We start from the raw sequence: 26197 nt of genomic DNA, 5'->3' as shown, positions 1-26197 counted from the left end.
CCCCTTGCGGAGCGCAGGCTCAGCGGCCGTGGCTCACGGGCACAGCTGCTCCGCAGCATGTGGGATGTTCCTGGACCGGGGCATGAACCCGTGTCCCCTGCATTGGCAGGCGGACTCTCAACCACTGTGCCACCAGGGAAGCCCCGAGTTAAGGTTAAAACAAAGGGTATTCAGAAAACTAGATGTGAGCGATTCGGAAAGGCATTGGAAATGACTGGCTCTCACTGGGGCCCGGAACTCATGAACATCTATTCCAAGCTTCCATCTTGCAGGTGGGGAAACTAAGTCCCAGCAAGGAGGAGCTTACCTATCCAGTGTCCGTAGAGCTAAGGTGTCAGCATATGTCAGAACCCAGTTGCCATCTTGGAATGAAAGGGAAAGAGGAGGGAATGAATTTGTTGAGCATCTACCCACTTTCTACATGAGCCATGAGGTTTACCCTTCAGTACTTCAATTTATTCTTATATCAGCTCTGAGAGATTGGCAGAACTGTCATTCTCATTCTGTAGATGAGACAACTGAGACCTCGTCAAAAAAATGAAGTAACCTCCTCCCCAAGCCCACACATCTTAGGGAGAGAGGAAGTAAGGATCGGAACCCAGTTCTGTGTGTCTCCAGTACTCGTGTGCTTTTCCCTCTGCCTCACTTCCTGTGCTCCATGCAGCCTCCAGGGTGGATGCTTCTCATTTGCAAAATACATATTTGTTGTACAGTGAGCGGCAGTAATTAATGATCCGTTCCAAGGCAGGGGAAACTTGCCTGGTAAGCACACACGAAAAGAGAAAAATACAGCAGTGCCCTTTTTCTGTGTAGTTTTCTCGTTCTCACTCATATTCGCAAAAGGAGGGAAAGGGGAAAAAAATGACCTGTGCCCTGTCCTGAGTCACTGAGAGGAGAGACAGGAACCTCAGCCCTTTCCATGGAGGACAAAGAGCCTCCTTTCCCACCATGCTCCTGGCTCGCCCCAGCCGGACTTCCCCTCCCTTTGCCAGAGGTAACCACTTTACCTCTCCCATTATGAATCATGAAGGCTGTGGCTTGTGGCAGATCATAAATCAGTCCTGGGAGTCTCGAGGACAAATCCCAGGACTTTTAATCTTAGATGTGTTTAAAGTGGTGAATATTTCATGAAGGGACTGCTGCATTTTAACACATCATTAGTGACTGCTACCCCTCCCACTTTGGTCGATGATTCTCATCCAAATCTCAAGGACCTCAGCTCTTTCCGTCCATTTTCCTTACCTCTGGCAACAATCAATCAGTCCATTAGGTTGCACGGACTTACAGCCCAGGCGTCCGGTGGAAGACCCTGGGATGTTATTGGAGAGGAGAATTACAGACAGCATCCCTGCCTGCAAGCAGCCCCCTCTTATATACCGGGTATCCAGAGAAGGGGAAAGGTAGATCTCTCTCTTTCTCTTCTCTTTCTCCTTTTAACAGTCTTATCTGAATATTGTGAATATTCTCTCTGACTCATTTTTTTCTCCATATTCTGTCTTACTACTCTTTTAGTTCAACCAACATTTATTAAGCCCAGGCTGTTTGCCAGATACTTGCTGATGCTGGACATACAAAGATTAAGCAGCGTTGGAATGCATAAAACAAAGTGTTGACACTCGGAATACTTTGTATAAGGTCAAATGTATAACATGTATAGTGAATCAGTGAAAACAATAAGGCTATTCCATAAATACAAGCACTTAGAAATCAGGAGTTGTGGGCGATAGTTGTAGAACCTGTGTTACCCTAGCGTCTTATTCACTGCTGTGTTTTGTTTTTGTTGCACAAGGTTGAGAAAATCCTGATTCATAAGACTTGAAGTTGTACAAAGCATGAGCTTGTTAGCACCTAGACTCACAGTCTCAGGGTCCTCTTCCATGAAACGAAGATGACAGGAGAATTTTTTTTTTTAATGAGGTCTGCGTAAAATCTGTTTACCTGGCAACCAGACTTAAAGTGACAGTGCTCTTCGTGTCCTCAATTCTAGCATGTAGTATCTGAGTGTTTAGCCATCATTTTTTTTTATTATTAAAGAGATCTGAAAATAAAACTTTTTAAGGAACATTAAAATCTAAAAGGTGCAAAGTCCCTAAATCTCCCCCATTGAGCTAGACGTTTCCATGAAACATAATTTGAAAACGCTTGGGTCAAGCCAACCAGAATCACCGTAGGACTGAAGAATTGCGGGTTCATCTGGGTATGTGCATGAGTGTGATTACCAGAAGATGGCAACGTGACAGCAATAGTCTGGAAATTGATCAAAGCCATAGGTAGTTAATTATTCATTCAACTCACAGTGTTGAGCACCTACACTGTTCTATGCAGTGAGTTCAGCCAGGGCGCTTCCTACCAGTGTTTCCCAAAGTGTGTTCCACAGGACACTAGTCTATGATTTGTTTCACCAGCAAGGCTTCCAAGGTGAAATAAGTTTAGGGAAAACTGTATACGTTATCACCCTCCTGAAGAATCGTACTTTACTGGCACTAAGGAATGGTACAGTATCTCACAAGCTTTTTTTTAATGGAATCTATTTTTGGTAAAGCATCTGGGAACATTCTACAAATACGTCTTAGGAAAATCTAACAACTAATTGAATCAAAGAATACCCCCGAATCTTAAGGAGTGTACAGTGAAGCAAGACTAATAGTAGCAAGGAGGTAGGACCCTTCCAGAATTTTGAACACTGAAGATACACCAGGAAACATGACGTGTGCCCCCAGAATGAGCTTGGCTAATGGGAAAATATACTTAAGGCAGTGTGAGATGCTAGTGAGGATGTGTGCAACCAAGTGTAAGGCGTGGCCAGAAAACAATGACACATGGATGGATGGATGGATAGATGGAAGGGAAGGGACAAGAAGGGAAGTGAGGGGAGGAGGGAAGAGGAGAGGAAAGCCATTAAGACAAACAAGCAGCAACAAAACAAAATAAAATCTGGAGATGGTAGATGAAAATAATTTTTCCAAAAGGGGAAATCAGAGGTATTTGGAGGAGGTGGCATTTGTTTTGGGGCTTACAAATGAACATGAATAGTTCATTCAGGTGGAGAGAATTCAATTTCCTGATTACACTTGTCATGCAAGTGTACTTTATCATAATTTAAATATTTGAGAATAGGACTTCCAGGTATAGCCACCAGGTCACTTTCTGTTTGCCTCGTTAAGCCATGAGCTCCTTCAGCATCTGGGTTGTACCTTTGACCTCTGCATCCCCAGGGCTGAGCAGAGAGCCCGGCAGGGAGTGTGGTCAGGGCTCGCTGAGTGAATAAGTGATTGAATGAACAAATGAATAAACTCTTTATTAACCACAATGGCAGGTAGACCAGAACACCCTCTTTCCGTGACCTTTTCTACAACTAGCCACCTTGTTTTATTTTCTCAGAAAACAAGGAAACCAGAAAGAAGGGCAGGCAGTATTTCACAAGATCCTTTTCTCTTTTACAGGAGAGTGCAGCTGTCATGAAGGCTACACCCCTGACCCGGTTCACAGACACCTGTGTGTGCGCAGTGACTGGGGACAGAGTGAAGGGTGAGTGACCAAGGACATCAGGGCAGAGACAGTGGAGGGCCCACCTTCCCTATGGCATTACCAGATGCCCCAAACTGCTCCACAAAGAGGACTCTTCCTCTGCAACAGTTGTGTCCCTGCAAAGCCTGATGGAAAACGAATCCTATTTCCCACTGAATCACATTTTAGTATTACAGGTACATGATTGATGAATCTTCTAGAGAACAAAGGCTGAAGTTTAGCTCACCCTCCCAAACCATAGGTAATCAAAGACCACTCTCTTGAGTGGACTAATGAAGAAGAATTGGGTTTTTTATACATAATCTCCAAAATGGACAAAGTGGACTTTGAAGTGCTGAGTCCTTCGGTGAAATGGAGCCTTTTATAATATAAATAGCCTTATCCAATAATGACCTCTGCAAAATTTGATTGTTTGTAAAGCTACTCCAAGCATTGTCCACATATGTATCCCACCTGCTTCTGACTAATAGCATCTTCTATCCCTTTTTCTTTCCCTGTCTCAATTCTTCCCACAGACCCTGGCCTTACACGACACTCGAGAGGGGCTATGATCTGGTGACAGGGGAGCAAGCCCCTGAAAAGATTCTCAGGTGAGTTGACAGTCTGTCGGGGCATGACGCTGGGGTATGGAGAAGGGTCTGATGGGAGGTGTAGTTACGCACCTCCTTAGTTTATCGAGCCTGTGCACTTCCGGGATGCAATGGCCCCGGTTGCTATGGGAATCTAATTCCCATTTGTCTGGTATAGACATAAATTGAGATACTTGAACTGGAGGAGACATTACTGATTATCTAGTCCAGTGGTTTAAAAATATTCTATAGCCATAGAACCTCTTCCTGCCACTGCCATGAAATCATGTGTGAAACTTCAGTACCTAAGCTGATGAAGACATACAGCAAATTAAGTGGCAGAACTGGGAATCAGATTTTGGGTTAAATTGATTCAGGCTCCATGCCCTTAACCTTTGTGCAGATTGCCCCTGCTGACTTAGCAGTCACTTATGGTCCTCCTGCTGGCTATCAGGACTGCTTGGGAAAGCAGAGCTGAAATAGTTCCTGTCCTCACAAAGCCCACTGGTAAATGGGAATCAGGATTTAAACTCAGGAAAATAAAACTAGCAATATAGAACAAGGCATGGGCTAAATGATTAACGGAGTGAAGAAGTGACCATCCAAGTCTGGGCAAAGTTGGCCAACATTATGCCTTGGAGAATGCAGGGGACTCAGTTGGGTGGGGGAGTGAGAGAAGGTTCTAGAAGGGAAGGGTGGAGGGGCCCCTTTTTTCTGTTTTGTCTCTGCTGCCCAGGGAGTCCCCCAATGGAAACTCTTACATTGCAGGTCTACTTTCAGCTTGGGCCAAGGACTCTGGCTTCCTGTCAGCAAAAGCTTCGTGGTCCCACCCGTGGAGCTGTCCATCAACCCCCTGGCCAGCTGCAAGACTGATGTGCTCGTCACAGAAGACCCTGCAGATGTCAGGTAGGGATGTCATCTCCAGCACCTGTACCACGGTCTTCTTAGAGCCCTGGAAGCCCCTCTGTTTCAGGATCTCAGGAACTCCTGTGGAAAAGTACTCTTCATGTTGTTGAAGTAGGCAGTTGCCTAGTCGATATATAAAACACTGTCCAATATGCCATGCTCCACACTCCTGAAAGTGACTTCCATGGTGGTACTCAGTGCCTTTATATTTCAACATAATTACTTTCCTTTGGGGTTTATATAAAACATGAGAGAGGCGACCACACTCTCTGGCTTATCCTGGGATCTTTAATGATCTTCTCTTATCAAAGACGATTACTTAATAGTGTACTGGAGAGTCATGAAGGTAAAAGATTGGTGAATGAGGTGCTTTCTCTCATGACTCAGATACCGGGAACAGATTTTGGGCTAATCCATAGGTCTGAAATGTCCAGGTCAAATGAATTTGTTTTTTACTCATGAAAGGATGGAGATTACATCTTTCCTTACACGTTTTGCACCTTGTACTTAACTTCCTTGTAGACTGACTCTACTGTGTTCTAATTAATTGCTTACGTATCATTCTGTCCTATTATGTGGCGAATCTCTCAAGATCAAAGCAAATAACTTATTTAGCTTTATAATCCCCAGTTCCCAGTACATATCGGACAGCTACTAAAATGTTTATTGATTTAATTATACCAGTGGTCTTAGATCTGATCCTAGCACTATTCTGGAGCTTTCTAATGGAGGTTCTTTTTTCCCCCCCCTCCCAATTTGATTGAGGGAAGAATTCTAGAATTTAAATGTTACATAAAACGGACTCTGATTTTACTTTGGGAACTGGCTTGTACACAGCCTATGAGCTCCTGAACTGGAACATGGAAGCATGGCCCCCATACTTCCAGTGACTGTTATTCTCCTGTCTAGCTGTCTTCGGGTCATTTTGAATTTAAAATGCTATCATATATCCATGACATCTTGATAGGAAGCTCCTAGAACCCACGTCTCTTGCTTTACAATTTATTTATTCTCACCTTCTCAACATTTCATGGAGGGATGAACACATCATGATTTTTTACTGGTATTTCTCCAAAGAGGTAATTTTAAAAAGGATAGAAAATTCAAGGGATAGCGCTTAGAAAATGAAGTGGTAATTACTAAGAACTAAGATGGTTTCATGCACACACAAATTGATTCATGGCAAATTACCATTATTTCCATTTTTGATAGAATTGAGGTCAGTGAGACTTTAGTAAAGCATGTGCTAAGGTTTCTCTGCATTACATATTTTAAAGATGGAGAAAAGACCATCTGGTTGAAGGATGATTCTCAAAGAGACCCTACGACCGTGTCTCAAATCGACTGAACAAAGGTCTCTACTAGCTTTCCTCAGAGTTCTGTACTGTTGACATTGAACGTGTGATTTCAGTGAAGCTATAAATGTCAGACTGGCGGATAGTAACACTCCCTCTGGAGTCAGATAGGTCTGGGTTACAGTCCCGTCTCTACCATGGATGAACTATATGATTCTGGCCAAATGCAACTTACTAACTTTCCATTTCTTTGCAAAATGAGGATAGTAACAGTGCCTACCTCACAGAATATGATGACGATACTACTAATAATAATAGCTCATCTCCATTGATCATTCCTAAACCCTTTACTAACATTATCTCATTACATCCTTACATTGACCCCAAATGTGATGCTAATACTATTTTTATTTTACAAATTAAAAAAAAAAAAAAATCCGAGGCATGAAGGTGATACCTTCACTAGTAAGTAGTGAAGCCAAGCTTCACCCCATGATCTCTCCACCTCCTGAACCCATGTTCTTAACTATTTCATTGAAACACCTCCCAAGAATCGTTGTAATAATTAACTGTGTAAATGCTGGTACATAATATACTCCCAAAGGTACAGGATTACCAATTTTAGATAAATTCAGTTCCCACTACAATAGAGTTCAAGTAGAAACTGGTGATGGTGGGGAAGGCAGAGTCAGGAAGTTTGAGTACTATGTCATACTGCTGAGAATGACCATGGTCGGTAGGATAATTCAGTTGCCTTTTCTGCTCCAATCTGAATTATTACATTGAACAGCAAACCAGACATGGAAAAGAACAGAATATCAACCTACAGGGACTCTAAAACATCTTCGGAAATATTAAAACAAAATTGAGAAAAGTATAGTACTAGAATTTATTTCAGTGACAATATTGTTTGTAGTTGGAAGAAATACTGTGATAAATTGAAAGCGGTGAGACCTTTGAAGGGCATGATCCGTAACAGTTAGATGCTCTAAGCAGCTAGAAATGCTGTGCCTGGTTACATGGAGGGTGTGCCTTCACCGAGTCGGGACCAGAGCAGAGTGGCTCAGGATAAACCCTTTGAAGAATATTTGAAATGTATTTCAAATATTTGAAGAATGTTGGTTTGATTAGGTCACTAAATTATTATCCTGCTTGGGGTGCCCACACGTCTTTGTCTGGCCTTGGAGCAATTGCAGACAGCCTTTTAAGTGTTACCTTCATCTTACCTCTCACATACCCATTGGTTTCACTGTAAGGGTAGATAAAAGATTGCAATCATTGCCATTCAAAAAAATCTGTGCTATGTAGGTTGAGTTTCCCAAGTTGCACTAATAAACCTTGTTTGACATGACACCGCTCAGGCAGGCATATCCTGGGCATTCAAAGAATTAATAAGTTTCAGTCAGATGCTATGTTAGAAATTAATAAATAATAGATCTTAATTATAGATAGCCAATAATATGCCACAGAATCACAACTGAGAGATTAAAGGAAAAAGCAACGTCAAGAAGGAAGAGATAAGCGTTCCAGTAGGATTGGGAAGGAAAATAAAAAGGTGCTTTCCCGGTTGTTGGTTTTTTTGGTTTTGTTTTTAAGTCTGTGACAGATTACTATGAAAGTATGGAATCTCAAACTAGGGGAGGCAGAGCAAGTTAGAGTCAAAAGTAAAGGCTCAACCCACCTGGGTGTCTAAATCCAAAACAACTGATGATAGTAAATGTTGGTGAGAATATGGAACAACTGAACTACCATACCTTTATAGCAGGAGCTAGTAAGTTAGTGTGACCACTGTGTAAATCTACTGGGCCGTATCTACTACAGCTGAACATCTACATATCCTACAAACAGGATACCACAAATAATATGTCCAAGAATACTAATGGTGGTATTTGTTTGTGCTGCCAAAAAGCTGGGGGAAAAAAGCACAGATGCCCATCAATAACAAGATAGTAGATAAATAAAACAGTGGAATGTTATTAATGCTCAGTATTAATGAACACAACTACCACACACGTCACCAATGACGAATTTCACAGATATAAGATTGAATTATTGAAGCCAGACACAAATGAATATGTATGTTTAAATAAAGATCAAAAACGAATCTGGGATGTTAGAAAAAAGAAGAGGGATTACCTTTGGGTGACGGAGGGGACAGTGATTGAAGGGAAACATGCCAGCATGCTGGTGATATTTGATATCTTGATCTGGGTGGTGGTTATATGGGTGTGTTCATTCTGTAAAAATTCATCAAGCTGTACAGATACGATTTGCACACTTTTCTCTATGCGTGCCATGTGTTGATTAAACATAAAGTTTATTAGGTAAGGGTGTTCATTTTTTAAAAAATCATAGGCTATAGAGCCCAACTGAACTGCGTCAGTTCAAATCCCAACTCCACCACTTGCTTCCTGCATGAGCTTTCCTGAAGCTCTGTTGGCCCCTGTGGATAACGTGGATAGAACACTATCTATGCCCTATAGGGGAGTGCTGAGAATTAAAAGATATAATACCTGTAAAGTACTGAGTTTGGCACATGGTGAACTCTCTAGAAGCATCAGTTATTATGTTTGTTGTTATTTTTCTCTTTCTTTTGCTGAAAGGACACATCCAATCTATGACATACCTTAAAATCGATAGGGTCTTAGTATTGAGAGTTCGCATTAATCCCTTTGTCATGGGATTTGAGGAAGACTTAAGTGAATATATAACATCTAGTACGGTGTGGTAGGTCTAGCGGCTTTATGCATGTGGAAATATTTGCAGAATGAGTGAAGAGGCACGTGTGCGGTACACATAGAGTGCCTTGGGGGTGGAAAAGGAAGAACGAATTCCTGACCAAAGGAATTAGAAAAGTATTTGCCGGAGAGAGAACATTGGCAATTAACCTTGAATTATGCATAGGGTTTGTCTGTGTGGAATTTAAGGTGGGAGAGAAGGCTTTCAAGTATGAAGGGTTGAAGGGCCAAGGAAAAGAACTCTCCCCTGGACAGCTCCCATTCTTTGGCCCGTTCCAGCAGGAAGCCGCTGGAAATGAGATTTTTAGCATTCGAGACACTAATGATGTCAGCTACAAAGGCAGAGGAGCGAACTCTAGTTAAATTGTGCGCAGATTCCTTTCAATTCTGAAAACCGTAGCTGGGCCCCTCCTGTGTGCCAGGCACTGTGCCAGGTACCGTAGGAATACTGCGATGAATAAGACCCACCTTGGCTTTCAGGGATCTCATGGTGTAGCAAAGAGCATGGAACAAGAGACTGACTTGAGAGATGAAATAAAAGATACTCATAGAGAGACAACATGGCAAACAACACTTATTGCTACACACTGGGCCTGCTTCACAATTTCACCAAGAGCTGATTCTTCTTATAAGACAGATGCAAGAATTGCTATTATGGTTGGAATAGTAATAATGTGCAAAGCCCAGCTTTTGGAGCCCCTGAGTGATTTTTCTGTGATCTCAAATCAATGAAAATGAAATGGTGAAAAACTGTTAATTCCTACACAGTGTTGAAAGGATAATGGGACATCAGGATACAAGCCAGCATCGCTCACTTGGTGACAGTTTTCACATTGAATTAGTTCTGGATAGAATTCAGAAGAGTTCCTTGTTCTTTTGGCCTCTTGATTCCAAGCACTAAGAATTTATTGAACACCTACCATGTGCCAGGCTAGGTATCAGAGACAGAGAAATGTTCGGACAAAGATCTTGAAGCATTGAGACAAAATTGCAAACAAAACAGTGTTGCACTTTGTGACCTTTGCAAAGGTTAGAGGAAACGTTCAAGGCAGAGAAGGGACCCAAGGGAGGAAGGAGGTGGTTAAACTCACCTGGGAGGTAAAGGAAAGGCCCCACAGAGGAGAGGACCTCTGAGCGAAATTGCAAGGTATTAGCAGGAAGTCACTAGGTCACTGGTTCTCAAAGTGTGGTCCCTGGACCAGTAGCCTCAGCATCACCGGGAAACTTGTTAGAAAGGCAGATTCTCAGACTCCATCTCTGGTAGACTGACACTGACCCCCAAGGGTATCAGTTTCCAGTCCCTAGAACCTGTAAATGTTACCTTATCTGGAAAAAGGGTCTTCTTCGCAGATGGGATTAAGTTAAGAATCTTAAAGTAGGTTGATTATCCTGGATTATCTGGATGGGCCCTAAATACCACTATAAGTGCCCTTATAAGAGAGAAGCAGAGGGAAATTGAACACACACAGAGGAGTCGGCAACGTGAAGAGGGAACTAGAGATTGGAGTGACACAACCGCAGCCTAGGAATGCCAACAGCCACCAGAAGCTGGAAAAGGCGAAAAGCAGATTCTCCCTCTTGCACCTCACGGGGGCGCGCAGCCTTGCTAACACCTGGATTTCGGCCTCACAATACTGATTTTGGACTTCCGGTGGTTTTAAGCCATCCCAGTTTGTGGTGATTTATTCCCGCAGCTGCAGGAAACGCATACATCACCCAAGACCTGAATCAGATATTTTGGAGGTGGGCCCTGTAATCTTGTTTCACCAGTAACCTGGTTTAACAAGTCCTCAGATTACTCGTGCCCACTAACGTATGCATACTAAAGCACTAGGCAGCAGAAGAAAGGAAGGCTCACCTGGCTGCCACAGAAAACAAAGGATGGAAGGGCTTGCAAACTCCAGGGTGGCAACGGCTTTGGGTCCAGCAGGATTTATATGCTCTACAGTGTTGTTGGGACTCAGTATTTGTGTCTCTCTTCATCCCTCATCTCTGTCTTCCTCTGGGTTAACGTGCTCTTCCGGCACACTCTCACCAACAACTCCAATCTTACAGCCTCAGTGGGGCGTTGCCAGAGTAAAGAGATATCCTGTTTCCCCAAGCTCTAAGCAAAAGTCCTGGCACTGAGTGACAGCAGTGAGAGCTCCTCCTTATGTGGCAACTGTCCCAAGTGCTTTGCTGAAATGAACTCGTTTAATCTTTACCCATTATTAGCCTTATTACATGCACGAGGAAACTGAGGCACAGCGAATTTTATAACTTGCCCGTGGTCACACAACCAGTCAGTGACACAACCAGGATTTGAATCCTGAGACTCTGACTCCTGACTCCATGCTCTTCATCTCTAAGCTATGATGCTTCTGTTTGGCCTATTTGGGGACATTGGCCAATATCCCAAATCAGTGCCTGAAATTAGCCAGACCTGGGTCACTGACCCACTCTCAAACCAGCAAGGATGGGGGATCTTTACCATGTGGATTGAGATTGCAGGGAGGATAGGGGGAAAGCAGGGGGGAATCAGGACAGGCAGCAAACGGATGCTGAGCAACAACAAAAGAAGGCAAAACCCACGGATGTCCGCTCCGTGGATGGGGCATGGGGTCTTGAAGTGGCATGCCTGATGCGGGGAGCTTCCAGGGTCCAGGTCAGTGTGTCTTGTGGGTAGTGCCAAGGGGCACGTGGCAGAGAATACAGTGAGAAGAGGAGAGGAGACGGAAGCTCATGCTATTTTCTTCTTCTCCCCCTCTTTCCTCAGTTCTGGGCCACCTGGCCTAGAGACAGCAAAGACTCTGAGGGCACTTGAGGAGAGTGTATTCACCACTCCAGGGCCCCCAGCAGATACCCCTGTGCAGATGCTACAGATACCAGAATCTGGCTTTTGCCCAGGCAGTCCCCCAAGTCAGTTACAGTGTATTCTGGAAACATGGGCCATCCATCTTAAGGTGAAACCCGCAACAAAAGAGCTCTAGGTACTTCCCTGTGTGATGGACACTGTGTAGGCTCTGGAAATGTAAAGACCAGAAAGGGAAGAGGGTGTAGGAAAGCGAGCATAGGCTTGCACTCCTACAGATACGGATACGAATCCTGGCACCACAGTTGCTCCCTGAACTCCTTGGGCCAAGTCGGTTTACCTCTTCCAGCCTCCATTTCTGAACCTGGAAGATAGACATTGTTGGGCTTCCTTCAGATGGCTGTCGTCAGGATTATGCAATGTAGTCAGAGTAACTAGTACAGCACCTTACACGTAACTGGTACCCTATCGTGGGAAGTTTTTGAAGTTTTAGTTGGCATTTTAGTACAAATAAGGAAATAACTGTATGATGCAGTTGGGTTAAGGTGATAAAAGATGTAGTTTAAGGCCCAGAAGTGGACACAGAAGGGATCCCCTGCATTCCTCTTGATCTCCTTAGGCATCAACAGCAGAAGTAAGGGAGGGTAAGAGCAGCGGGACATCAGGGTGTGTGGGGTGGGCAGGGGTGAGGCTCGGCCAAGGCAGGTGATGTGTTACACTGGGACACCTGGATGGGAAGGCCCAGGCCAGCAGAGCCTCCGGTGGGGGGAGTCCCGTAATGGAGGCCTTGTGTGATTTGATACTCAAGATGCTCCCTCCTATTGGAGGTGAGTAAAACTCAGACGTCTTGCCTTTGCCTTCCATACAACCTTGACAGCTTTTGCAAATAAGTGACTGTGTGTGTGTGTGTGTGTTTGCATGGTAGGCAACCGAGAAGCATACTTCCCTTCCCAGGGAGATGCTGAGACAGGGGTGGGCTTCTGCAGCCCTTATTAGACAGTTTCAGCCCCAAGAAGCTTCCCCCACTTTCCCCTGCTTCACCAGTTACTCACACAGACGTTCTTTTCCGAAATTGCAAGAGGACTTCAACAGGCAACCCACTTACCTGCTTGAAACACAGAAGAAGGGAGATTTGGGCAAAGAGAATAGTGAAGGCTCTGGAGTCAAACTACCTGAGTTCAAATCCCATCTCCACCACTTACTAGCTGACCTTGGGCAAGGTGTTTAAACTTTCTGAGCCTCAGTTTCCTGTCTGTAAATGGGGATGATAATTGCTATTGCATCTTTGGATGTTTTTGCAAATTGATGAGATAATACATGTAAACTCTTAGGCCCGTATGTAGTCAGATATAATCATGACTCACGTGTACTGACCGTTTACTTTGTATCAGGCCCTGTCTAAGCGCTTTACGTGCATTAGTTCTGATTCCTCCCAATGACCCAATGATGGAGTTACTACTGTTTACAGAGGAGGAAACTGAGGCACAAGAAGTTTAAATCATTCGCCCAACATGTTCCAGGCAGTGAGTAGCAGAATCCGGATTTGAATTCAACCCATTAGGTGAGAGCTCAGTAAATGTTGGCTACCGTTGATGCAAGGGGTTCTCTGTGAGATTAAGGGGTAGGCGCATCGGACTTTTTGTCTTCATCTTTGTTGACCATTTAGTCCATTGAGTGTGTGTGGAAGTCCATTCCGTGCTCGTGGAAGATTAAATGGGGGTCAGGGGAGACTTTGGAAGCAACAGGGCATCTGTCTGGCACTCACAGCTGGGCTCATGGGATTTGGGCATTGGAATTTTCCCTGCACCCCTGCACCCCTCCCTTCTTTTAGGAGAATGAAGCCCCTCCGAGAAGCATGAATATAAAGACCTCCACACTCCCCACCAAATGGATCTGCTTTCTACTCACATCCCTTCACAGCCTTGCTGCCTGTCATTCAGCCAGTGAGCCCAGCGACATATATATTTCCCCTCATTTTGGTTTTGTGATCTTAATAAAAGTGAAGTCTATTAGGATGAGTTTCCGCCCAGGCTCAGTAAATCTCTTCAAACACCGTTCCACACCAGATTTCTGTTAGTCTTTGCCACTGGGGAGGCTGCAGCAGGTGCTGACTGTCAGCTGGAGCAGAGGCCCACGGCACAGCCTCTGCTAAATGAAACCCAAATGGAGACTTTGGAATATAAATATTGAAGTGAACCAGGTTGGATAAAGGGGAACCAGTTAGCTAAGCTTCTCTCTTACATGCAGGAGATGCTAAATTATTAAAAGTTTAATAAATGTAATAATAAATATTTGATGTTGAATTATGGAAGGCTTTGCAGATACAGTGAAACTGAGAAACGACTCGGTATATCTGCATTAGAAGTTAAACACTTTTCAAATGGGACTTCTGATGTTGAAATGGGACTGCAGATCTTTCAGTGAAAAAAGAAAGAGAGAAGGGAGAAAGACACATAAAAGTATGGTTTTTTGGCGAGTACACTGGGCAGAGTTAGGGTGCCTGAGTTTCAGTCCTGACTCCACACGGAAGACAGCAATAGAAGCAGTGTTTTGGGCATGCCTGACTGGGCAGAGGCTTTTATATAGCATCTCATATGTGGTCTTTGCAGTCATCTAACAAGGCCGAGGCTATTTTTTACCCCCCGCCCCATTTCACAGATGAAGAAGCTGATGTTCTAAGACCCTAAATAGCACAGCTGATAAGAGGATGAATTGGAATTTGAACACAGGCTTCTGATCTCAAGATCTTTACTCCATCATCATGACACCATGTCTTCCTCCCACTTGTTGCGTGGAAACCCTTTCTGCTCTATATTAGTCAGGATGTTTTTGGTTTCAGGAGAGAGAAACCCAGTTCAAATTAGCTTAACGGCAACTGCACCAGAAGGCTGCCACGGGAGGGTGAAAGATCAGCTTGGCCACAGAGGTGAGGGGAGTTGAGGGAATTACACAACATTAGGACTCTGACTTTCCTCTCTGCATTATCCCACAGTGGCTTCATTCCTCCCCACTCACACCCCCATAGTGGGGTTGTGTTAGTCATGAGCTTCCAAGACTGTTGTACTCCTACCACCAAAGAATGAATGCTTTTCTTCGTTGAGTTGCAGTTTGAAGAATCCTAGAGAAGGAAATCTATTGGCCTGGCATGAGTTAGGAGCTGACCTCTCAGTTAGTCACCTGTGATTAGGGGACAGGATCTCAGTGTACAGACACAGCCAAAGAAGGAAGTGGGGGGACCATGAGCTGAACATCTGCTCCAACCCATGTCTTCAAGATCCCCCCCGGGCTTCTGCGTATCCATCTGCCTGAGAGGTTGGACTAAATCAGAGATGGCAGACAGCAGACCTCTCGTGTGCCAACTCAGATAAATGGGCAGGGGCTGCCTAGGATGTCAAGTTGGGAGGATTTCTGAGGCTACAGATGGCCTCAGATGGGGAGATTGTTATGATCAACTCATGACGCCGGCCTTCAATATGGGACGGGAGTGGTGACGGATGGGTCAGGTATTTGCCATCTCTGAACTTGGTGGTGTTTAGAGGTCCTCCTGGTTTTGCATCTGATGACTTGACGATCATGTGCTTCTGTAAAATGAAGAGAGATTTTCTGGTTGCTGAGATGCAGGAGAGACACAGCCATGTGGATGGAGATATTGAGGATGAATTAGAAATGGGGCTGTCTTACTCCATCTATCTGTTTCTATCCATCTGTCTGTTATCTCAGGAGGTATATTAGGATAATCTCATCTTGCTGCCAGTTAGTTTCCTGAAATAGATTTCTGGCTTGAGACACAGTTGAGGCCTCCATCTAGGTGCTTCCTAGATACAGTCTGGCACTATCACCGTCACTTGTAATGTATTAGAAACAGAACGCTCTAATTTAAGCTGTAAACAAACCACTCATAACATAGAGGCCTTGAGCTGCATCGTAGAGTTTCAAAGGCAGGTTTAAACAATTATAAACTCACAAACTGGATGCGACCTTTGGAGTCCTTTTTTGCCCTTCCCCCTGCCATCACTCGGATGGTTCTAAACTGCTACAGTCCACCTCTGCCTGTAGGTATATCCTAGTCTCTGGGTGTGTGGTCACATTGCTTCCTTAGAAATCCCTGCTCTGGTCTCACCTAAGCAGGCCAGGCTTTAGATTCTGTGAGCAGCAACTCTGGGCAGTGCTCATCAAGACGAGCTAAGTTGAGCAATCATTTTCCCTTCTAAGACCACTCATTGGGGGTAGGTAGGACCACCCATTTCCTTTAGTGTATCTTACTCTGCCCGATAAATACCAATCCCCTCTGTACCCAACACACACACACACACACACACACACACACACACGCGCGCGCGTGCACACACCATGCAGGCTGATCAGAAAGATGATTGGATATTTCAGTGAGTCATGAATTGATATTAGGCTTAATTCCTTTTCTTCTCACCAACTAAGGAAACTAATATCAAAGAGCGTCCCAACAGGAAGCAGACGGTATGCTCAAGTGGGAAAGGTTTCAAAGGGGGCTCTGCACAAAGTTGGGGGGAAGTCCTAGAAATGGCGTATTCAGTACACTGTGGGTGGTGTCAGTGGGTCCAGGTGAGGGTGAGGTTACCAGAACATGGAGAGGGAATTCCGTGGAGACTCCTGCAGGAGCTGTGACGTTTGGTCAAGGGACAGAGACAGGAAAGAAGCCAGAGGAATAAATGTCCCAACCTTACTCACCCACCTCCTGCCAGACCTTCTGCTGGTGCCCCGCACTGGCTGAGCCAAGGGAACCCAGGCAAGAGAGCCCATTGAGCTGGTCCGTCAAAGTCAGCCTTCTGAGGCACAAAGCTGGGTACAGGTGAGCCGAGGGTGGAGGGAGGAAGAGCAAATGGAAGAGATCCGGCAGAAACTCCAGGCCCTTCCATGTTACCTTCAAAATATCCCTCATATGTCCCCCCCACCCCGTCCATCTTCCCTGGCACTCCCAGGCTCAGACCCTCCTAAAGAGTCCCACTGCTTTCCGTCCTCTACCCCACACCCCCATGCACATGCCCAATCCAGCTCCTACACAGACCGGGCCACGCCTCTCTTCTGCTAGAACCATTCAGAGCCCCATCACCTGCCCCGCGTAGCCTCAGGATCAAAATCCAAACCATTTCACCTGGTACACATTCCCTCCTAGCACTTCAGAATCTGGCCTTCATGCCCTCCGGGATCTCATTTCCCACCATGTCCTCATCTGCCATTTCTTCAAAATGCAAAATACACTTTAGTATCTCCTTGCCTTTGGCAGTGCTGTCCCTCTGCTGAATTGTCCTAATACTCACACAGTCCCCTGTGTCCCTGGCAAGCTACTCCTCGTCCATCACAGTCTTGCAGAAGTGTCACTTCCTCTGAGCAGCCTTTCCAGAACATTCCCTCCTTCCATCCACCGGAATCATAGCCTCCTCATTGCTATATTCATGCTGCTAGTATACCTCTTCCTTAATTACAGGACAGCACATTGCCCTTGCATTATGGTTAATTGTAGAAGGGTATCCCCCCTCTGCCCTCAGCTGGTGATCTGTGTCTTCCTGGAGGTTAAGAATTGAATCTTAACCATCTCTGCATTCCTAGTTCTAGGCAAGTAAATGGCTCAGAGGAAGGATATGGGACATTTTGATGCCCCAATTTGATGTGGCTTTGTTGGCGCAGTCCTGAGGATATTTTGATATTACCAATAAATTGCTCAAAAAATATGTGTATGCAGTCTCCGAGCATCACCCAGTCCCCTTACGTGGAAATACTCTTCGTATCAAACAGCCTCATCAGAACTTCCTGCCTCCCAGTGTTCACTGTATTGTATTATAAAAACCCGTATTGTCTGAGAGTGGTTCCAAATAACACCTGTATTTGGGGAAGAGTAAATGTGACAAAATAAAAAAGGAGTGTTCCCTAATTTGAAAGGTTTGAGAAATCCTATGATAAAGGAAGTTGGTGGAAGCTTTTCCAAGGACATTAATATACTAATGAATATCACGCATCCTTAGGAAGTGAAGTCTGCACATTACTGTTTCCCCAAGACTATTTTACTAGATGCAGGCTCAGGACCAACATTCCTTGACACCCCCTCCAAGTAATACCGTGTTAGCCCAGTGAGGCTCAGAGGCTACACACATGAAACGAAACATCAGAGAAGGGGGGATTTGGTTCACATTCCTTGGGAAGAGGGGGAAGCTGGCCTCTATCCTGTTGGCTTATTATTTAGTCTACCCGGCCGCTGAGCTCCACATTCTATCTCCCTGGCCCTGCAGAAGACACAGGGACCTCATGAGGGATGCAGCGTTGGGATAGGATGGGCATGCTTGGATACTCCAGAGAGGGAACAGATCCTGGCTGAGTAGAACTCAAAGATCACCTAGAACTGGCAGAGGAAGAAAAGGAAGTAGCAAAGAGAAAAAGTAGTGAGAGAGAGGAAGAACTTTGTGGCCGCCCAGCCTTTTTGATACTCATAAGCCCGGCCCCAGCCTGGTTGTTGGCAGCACCTGCTCTAGTGCTCAAATCCCATTTCAGCCGCACACTGTCTGGGGGAGGGTGAGCAGGTTACTAGACCTTCCTCTGCTTCCACGTGCACATTTGCAAAAACAGATAACTGTACCTTCCCTGTAGGGTTGCTGTTGAGAATCAAGTGAATTAACGCATGATGTGTTTGGAACAAAAATAGTGGCAATTATTGTTATAATTTTACAGTTATTTAGCCCAGACTTAATCCACAGTAGGAATTTCTTATTAGGCTCTTTCTAAACTCTTGCCTCTCAGGAGGGACTGTGATTCGTGCCCTTTGTAAACTCCACTTTCCCTTCTTAGTGCTTTGCATTCAGTAAGTACTCAGTAAGTGCCTGAGGATTGTTGTTGGAATGTGGCTCAATAATGCTTCAAAAGGAAATAAAAGATGCATAGCAGCATTATTCAGAATAACTAAGATGTGGAAACAACCCAAGTGTCCATGGGTTTTTATTTTACATTATTCACAATATGAAAAATGTGGTATATACGTACAGTGGACTATTATTCCGCCTCAAACAGGAAGGGGATTCTGACATGGACCATCCATCCATCCATCCATCTATCCATCCATCCAACATGGATGAACCTTGAGGACATTACACTAAATAAAATAATCCAGTCACCGAAAGACAAATGCTGTATAATTCTACTTGTATGAGGCACTTAGTCAAAGATCATAGAGACAGAAAGTAGAATGACGGTTGCCAGGGGCTGGGGGGAGGAGAGATGGGGTGTTATTGTTTATTGGGTACAGAGTTTCAATTTTGCAAGATGAACGGTTCTGGAGATGGGTGGTGGTGATGCTTGTACAACCACATGAATGTACTGACTGTCCCTGATCTGTACCCTTAAAAACAGTTAAGACAGTAAATTTTATGCTATGTCTATTTTACCACAAAAAAAGGGGGTGGAAAGTAAAGTGAAAAAAATAAGGAATAAGAAGTGGAAGGGAATGGCTTAGGGGGAAACATGAATGGCCAGCCTGGCCAGTCACTGCAAGCCATTCCAGACACCTCAAAGACTATGCAGGTATAGAGTTCCTGGAACAGAGGGTATGCCTCTATAGTGTCTCTCTCCCCACTCCTCCTTTCTAGGGCACCTTCCAGCCCTGCCACTGTCCTCCTGGGCACAACAGTAACGACTTAAATGCACTGAAGAGCCTGACGTGGATCTGGATTTGCACACAAGGTGCACAGGCGCTAGGGGATGCTTGAGTTAGCTGTGAGGGTGTCCATTCCAGCAGCGTGAACACAGCCTCTGGAAGGTATGACAGGAAATAGTCATGGAAGTCTATGGTTCCACATATCCCAGAGGAGCCTGGTCTTCGGGGAGAGAGTTTGGATGCCCAGGAAAGCTGAGGTCCAAAGGAAAAGCCTCACTCCCCTCATCTGTAAAATGGGCTTCAAAAGGGATGATTTTGCCCCCCAGGGGATGTTTGGCATTCTCTGCGAACATTTTTGGTGGCCGCTGGGAATGTGCTGTAGGCATCCAGTGGGTAGAGGCCAGTGATGTCGCTAAGCATCCTGCAATGCACAGAACAGCCCCACTAATAAAGAATTATCCAACCCCAAATTTCTGTGGTGCCAAGGTTGAGAAGCCCTACCTTAGATGGTTCTATTGGCCCCACTGAACATATGAGAAAACTGAGGCTGAAGAGGTATGATTTCACATTCACATTCATTAATAACTTGCACTATGCCCCAGCCCCTTCAAGAGACCCAGTTCTAAAGAGGCTGGTTTATAGTGCAAGCGATTAAGCCAGAAATTGAAGCATGAAGAGAAAAGATGGTATGCATAGACTTAGCCTGGGGAGACAGGAGGAAGATTGGGTCTCAGGAATAAGGCAGTGCCCTGGCTCCAGGAGGGAGGAGCAAGCATCCTGGCACCCTTCTCAGCAGGGTTCAGAGAGTCCTGCAGAGCCCAGTTGGGCTGCATAGGTTCAGTGGCCTGGCTATGGGGCCAGGAGGAGCGTCGCAGGCAGGTCTGACAGCAACCCGCACCTCCAAAGTGAGCAAGAGACACCGTGCCCGCCCTTGCTGTGACGGATTTTGCACATTAAAAAAAAGTTTACAATCCCAGCCAGGCAGGCATAAATCACAGCGCCTCTGTGCAGCAGCAGACATGACTTATGGTCCCATCACCATGGCAACGGGAGCACAGCCGGCACAGGCACAAAAGCACTGCTCCCGCCTGACAGGCCTGTGAGGGGCCCTGATGGAGAAGCAAGCGTTCCGGAGAAAGGATGTATTCTCCAGAACTCACTGCCCATTTGTCTTCATTCTGGACTGGAGAGAGCCCCTCGCTCTTTCTCTCTCCCCATCCCCAGCCAACAGGTTGTTTTCCTCCCTCTCTTCTGCTTGGGAAGGGGTTTTCTTCTTTTAATCTGTTCTCCCAAAGGTTTGCAGGAAAGACCCCAGTTGGAGCTTGCAAAGACCTGGATGGGTCTGCCTGGTGGTCCTCCCCAAGCTGTGAGTTAGAACGATAGCTTTCACGTGAGAAGCACAGGTCTGTGCCCACACCATGAATCTATTTCCTCCACGACGTTGGCAAACCAGCCTCTTAGACTTTCTTCCTGCCTCCCAACCCCTGCCCTCCGAGTCATCCTGTGTGTGCAACTGGAGTGGATGCTTCAAGGTTGAAAACCTGATCTAGACCCCTCCATTGCACCCCTTGCCTGTCGCCAGGAAGCTGAAGACCAAACTTCTAACTGGGACACACAGCCCTTGGTGCTCCAGCCCTGCTTCTCTCTTACATCGCATCCCCATGCTCCCTGCTAGAGGCTTCGACCTTCTTGAGGGCTTTCTTGTTCCATGTGTAGTCTTGTTCCTCCTGCCCCTTCATCCAGCTGCCTTCCACACAGCAACAGGGATTAGCATATGCCACCTCTTCCAGGAAGCCTTCTCGGATCCCACAAGCCCAGTGTAGAAGTCCATGCGTGTCCACAGTGCCTGACACTCCCCCTCACACAGTGCTACTGTATTTGGTGATCCCTACTCCGCCATCCAGGTCACCATTTCCTCTCTCTAGACACTATCACCTCCTCACTGCACTTCCTGCCTTCACTCTGGACACCCTCCAATCAATGCCGCACATGGCAGTCAAAAGAATATATATTTTTTCCAACACAAAAACCCGGGTATGTCATTCCTCTGATGAAACCCATTGCATGGTCTCTCCTCGCTCTTATAAGAAGTTCAAACTCCTTGCGTGTCCCCTGCCTGCACCTCCAACCTTCTTCCTACCTTGCACTCTGTGCCCGGCCAGCTGGCCTTGGTTCATTTCTAGATATCTTCTATGCTTGTTTGTCCCTGGCCTTATTTTGAATGTAGAACATCTGCACCCCCATACACACCAGTTTCCAATGAGTACGGCTATTCCTCTGCATCTTTTAGGCCTCAGTGTAACTATCTCCTCTTTCAGGAGGCCAGCTCTTACTTCCTTATATTGGGTTAGGTTGAACAGCTCTCAAACCTGGCTACATGCATCTAACCTGGTGAGCTTTTAAAATTTGTGAATAGAACTAGTGGGTGAATGTTTGAAGAGGGATAGAATATTCACATCATCTCAGAGTATCTCTCCACAAGAACCTCCTGGTGTAATGCACTGAGAAGGCCATGATAGCATCACTTCTGGGGCACTTCTGCCAAAAACCCATTACCCAGATGTAACCATGAAGAAACATGAGACACACCCAGATTGAGGGGCATTCTGTCAAATAGCTGACCTGTATTTTTAAGAACATCAGGGCCACAAAAGACAAAGCCCAGTGAGGAGCCTTCTGGATTAAAAGAGCCCAAAGAGACTGTGGCAACAGGCTACAGCACATAAACTGAGATATTCTTTTATTTTTTTTTCAGCTTCATTGAGGTATAACTAACAAATAAAATTTTTATTATATTTAAAGTGTACAATGTGATGATTTGCTATGCCTATACATGGTGAGAAGATTCCCACCAAGCTGGGCTTTTCTTTTGTTACAAAGAACATTCATAAGACGCTTGCAGGAATATGTTGATTAGATGATAGCACTATACTGATGTTAATCTCCTGATGTCAGTAATTGTATTAAAAATGTTATAAAAGACAATATCTCTGTGTTTAGAAAATGCTCACTGAAGTATTTGAGGGTAAAGGGACATCACACCTTTAACTTATTATCAAACAGTTCAGAAAGAAGTGTATGTTTGTATACCATTTAAATACACACAGTTACACCGTGTGTGTGGTGTGTGTACAGACAGCGAGAAGCAATGAGGGAGAGGAGGGAGAAAACAGAAAAAATCGGGGCATCTGAGTCCTCCAGCTTTGTTCTTCTTTTGTACGATTGTTTTGACTTTTCTGAGTTCCTTTTGTTTCCATATAAATAGGATGAGCTTATCAATTTCTGCCAAAAATAATTCAACCGGGATTTTATGGAGACTGCACTGAATCTGTAGATCAGTTTGGGGAGTATTTCCATCTTAACAACATGAAATATTTGAATCCATGAACATAGAATGTCTTTCCATTTATTCAGATCTGCTTTAACTTCTTTCAGCATTGTTTTAGTTTTCAGGGTGCAGGTCTTTCACTTCTTTTGTTACATTTATTTTATTCTTTCGAATGCTATGGAAAATGAAATCATTTTCTGAATTTCATTTTCGAATTGTTCATTGCTAGTATGTAGAAATATAATTTGTTTTTGAACTCAGACCTTGTATCCTGAAGTCTTACTGAACCCATTTATTAGTTCTAATTGTGTGCGTGTGTGTGTGTGTGTCTGTCTGTCTGTATGTATTCCTTAGGATTTTCTATACGCAAAATCATGTCATCTGCAAATAGAGATACTGTTATTTATTTTCTAATTTGGATGTATTTTTTTGTCTTGCCTGATTTCTCTGGGTAGAACCTCCAGTAAAATGTTAAATACAAGTGGCAAGGGTTCATACCTCTTACAACTGTTCTGTAAGTATGATATTATATTAACTTAAAAAGTAAAAAAAAAAAAAAAATTATAGTTCCTACCTTCAGGAATTCTTGTTGGCTTGGTCTGAGGTGACACTCAGGCAGTGGCTTTTTTTTTTTTTTTTAACATCTTTATTGGAGTATAATTGCTTTACAGTGGTATGTTAGTTTCTGCTTTATAACAAAGTGAATCAGCTATACATATACATATATCCCCATATCTCTTCCCTCTCGCGTCTCCCTCCCACCCTCCCTATCCCACCCCTCTAGGTGGTCACAAAGCACCGAGCTGATCTCCCTGTGCTATGCGGCTGCTTCCCACTAGGTATCATTTTTACCTTTGGTAGTGTATATATGTCCATGACACTCTCTCACTTTGTCCCAGCTTACCCTTCCACCTCCCCGTGTCTTCAAGTCCATTCTCTACGTCCGTGTCTTTATTCCTGTACTGCCTCTCGGTTCTTCAGAACCTTTCTTTTTTCTTTTAGATTTCATATATATGTGTTAGCATACGGTATTTGTTTTTCTCTTTCTGACTTACTTCACTCTGTATTACTGACTCTAGTTCCATCCACCTCACTGCAAATAACTCAATTTTGTTTCTTTTCATGGCTGAGTAGTATTGCATTGTATATACGTGCCACATCGTTATCTATTCATCTGTCGATGGACACTTAGGTTGCTTCCATATTCTGGCTATTGTAAATAGAAATGCAAAGAACATTGTGGTACATGACTCTTTTTGAATTATAATTTTCTCAGGGTACATGCCCAGTAGTGGGATTGCTGGGTCATATGGTAATTCTATTTTTAGTTTTTTAAGGAACCTCTATACTGTTCTCCATAGTGGCTGTATCAATTTACATTCCCGCCAACAGTGCAAGAGGGTTCCCTTTTCTCCACACCCTCTCCAGCATTGATTGATTTTAGATTTTTTGATGATGGCCATTCTGATTGGTGTGAGGTGATACCTCATTGTAGTTTTGATGTGCATTTCTCTAATGATTAGTGATGTTGAGCATCCTTTCATGTGTTTGTTGGCAATCTGGATATCTTCTTTGGAGAAATGTCTATTTAGATCTTCTGCCCATTTCTGGATTCGGTTGTTTGATTTTTTGATATTGAGCTGCATGAGCTGCTTCTATGTTTTGGAGGTGAATCCTTTGTCATTTGCTTCATTGGATAATATTTTCTCCCATTCTGAGGCTGTCTTTTCTTCATTTTTATGGTTTCCTTTGCTGTGAAAAGGCTTTTAAGTTTCATTAGGTCCAATTTGTTTCTTTTTACTTTTTCCATTTCTCTAGGAGGTGGGTAAAAAGGATCTTGCTGTGATTTATGTCATAGAGTGTTCTGCCCATCATTGCCTCTAAGAGTTTTATAGTGTCTTGCCTTACATTTAGGTCATAAGTCCATTTTCAGTTTATTTTTGTGTATGGTGTTAGGGAGTGTTCTAATTTCATTCTTTTACATGTAGCTGTCCAGTTTTCCCAGCACCACTTATTGAAGAGGCTGTCTTTTCTCCATTGTATATTCTTGCCTATTTTATCAAAAATAAGGTGACCATATGTGCATGGGTTTATCTCTGGGCTTTCTATCCTGTTCCATTGATCTATATTTCTGTTTTTGTGCCAGTACCATACTATCTTGATTACTGTAGCACTGTAGCATAGTCTGAAGTCCGGGAGCCTGATTCCTCCTGTTTTCCTTTCTCAAGATTGCTTTGGCTATTTGGGGTCATTTATGTTTCCATACAAATCGTGAAAATTTTTGCTCTAGTTCTGTAAAAAATGCCATTGGTAGTTTGATAGGGATTGCATTGAATCTGTAGATTGCTTTGAGTAGTATAGTCATTTTCACAATGTTGATTCTTCCAATCCAAGAACATGGTATATCTCTCCATCTGCTTGTATCATCTTTAATTTCTTTCATCAGTGTCTTATAGTTTTCTGCATACAGGTCTTGTGTCTCCATAGGTAGGTTTTTTCCTAGGTATTTTATTCTTTTTGTTGCAATGGTAAATGGGAGTGTTTCCTTAATTTCTCTTTCAGATTTTTCATCATTAGTGTATAAGAATGCAAGAAATTTCTATGCATTAATTTTGTATCACTACATTACCAAATTCATTGATTAGCTCTAGTAGTTTTCTGGTAGCATCTTTAGGATTCTCTATGTATAGTATCATGTCATCTGCAAACAGTGACAGCTTTACTTCTTCCTTTTCAATTTGGATTCCTTTTATTTCTTTTTCTTCTCTGATTGCTGTGGCTAAAACTTCCAAAACTATGTTGAATAATAATGGTGAAAGTGGATAACCTTGTCTTGCTCCTGATCTTAGAGGAAATGGTTTCAGTTTTTCACCATTGGGAATGATGTTGGTTGGGTTTGTTATATATGACCTTTATTATGTTGAGGTAAGTTCACTCTGTGACTACTTTCTGGAGGGTTTTTGTCATAAATGGGTGTTGAATTTTGTTCAAAGCTTTTTCTGCATCTATTGAGATTACCATATGTTTTTTATCCTTCAATTTGTTAATATACTGTATCATATTGATTGATTTGCATATATTGAAGAATCCTTGCATTCCTGGGATAAACACCACTTGCTCATGGTGTATGATCCTTTTAATGTGCCGTTGGATTCTGCTTGCTAGTATTTTGTTGAGGATTTTTGCATCTGTATTCATCAGTGATTTTGGCCTGTAGTTTTCTTTCTTTGTGGCATCTTTGTCTGTTTTTTTGGGATCAGGGTGATGGTGTCCTCATAGAATGAGTTTGGGAGTGTTCCTCCCTCTGCTATATTTTGGAAGAGTTTGAGAAGGATAAGTGTTAGCTCTTCTCTAAATGTTTGATAGAATTCATCTGTGAAGCCATCTGGTCCTGGGCTTTTGTTTCTTGGAAGATTTTTAATCA

General features: G+C 43.9%; 1 protein-coding gene across 3 annotated transcripts in view; it reads left to right on the top strand.

Annotated features, from left to right (window-relative positions):
- ASTN2 (astrotactin 2) overlaps positions 1 to 26197 on the top strand; it is a 914376-nt gene that overhangs the window by 444502 nt on the left and 443677 nt on the right. For 2 of the 3 annotated variants that reach the window (XM_065878807.1, XM_065878804.1), the window contains 3 exons: positions 3444 to 3528; positions 4044 to 4118; positions 4866 to 5003. In XM_065878807.1, the coding sequence (XP_065734879.1) occupies positions 3444 to 3528; positions 4044 to 4118; positions 4866 to 5003 (298 nt within the window). The remainder of the gene's footprint in view (positions 1 to 3443; positions 3529 to 4043; positions 4119 to 4865; positions 5004 to 26197) is intronic. The other variant, XM_065878806.1, reaches the window with a different exon arrangement.

The sequence above is a fragment of the Phocoena phocoena genome, chromosome 6 (assembly GCF_963924675.1).
Source record: "Phocoena phocoena chromosome 6, mPhoPho1.1, whole genome shotgun sequence".
NCBI lineage: Eukaryota > Metazoa > Chordata > Mammalia > Artiodactyla > Phocoenidae > Phocoena > Phocoena phocoena.
The sequence above is the reverse complement of the archived record's forward strand: the minus strand, read 5'-3'. Positions and strand labels throughout refer to the sequence as shown.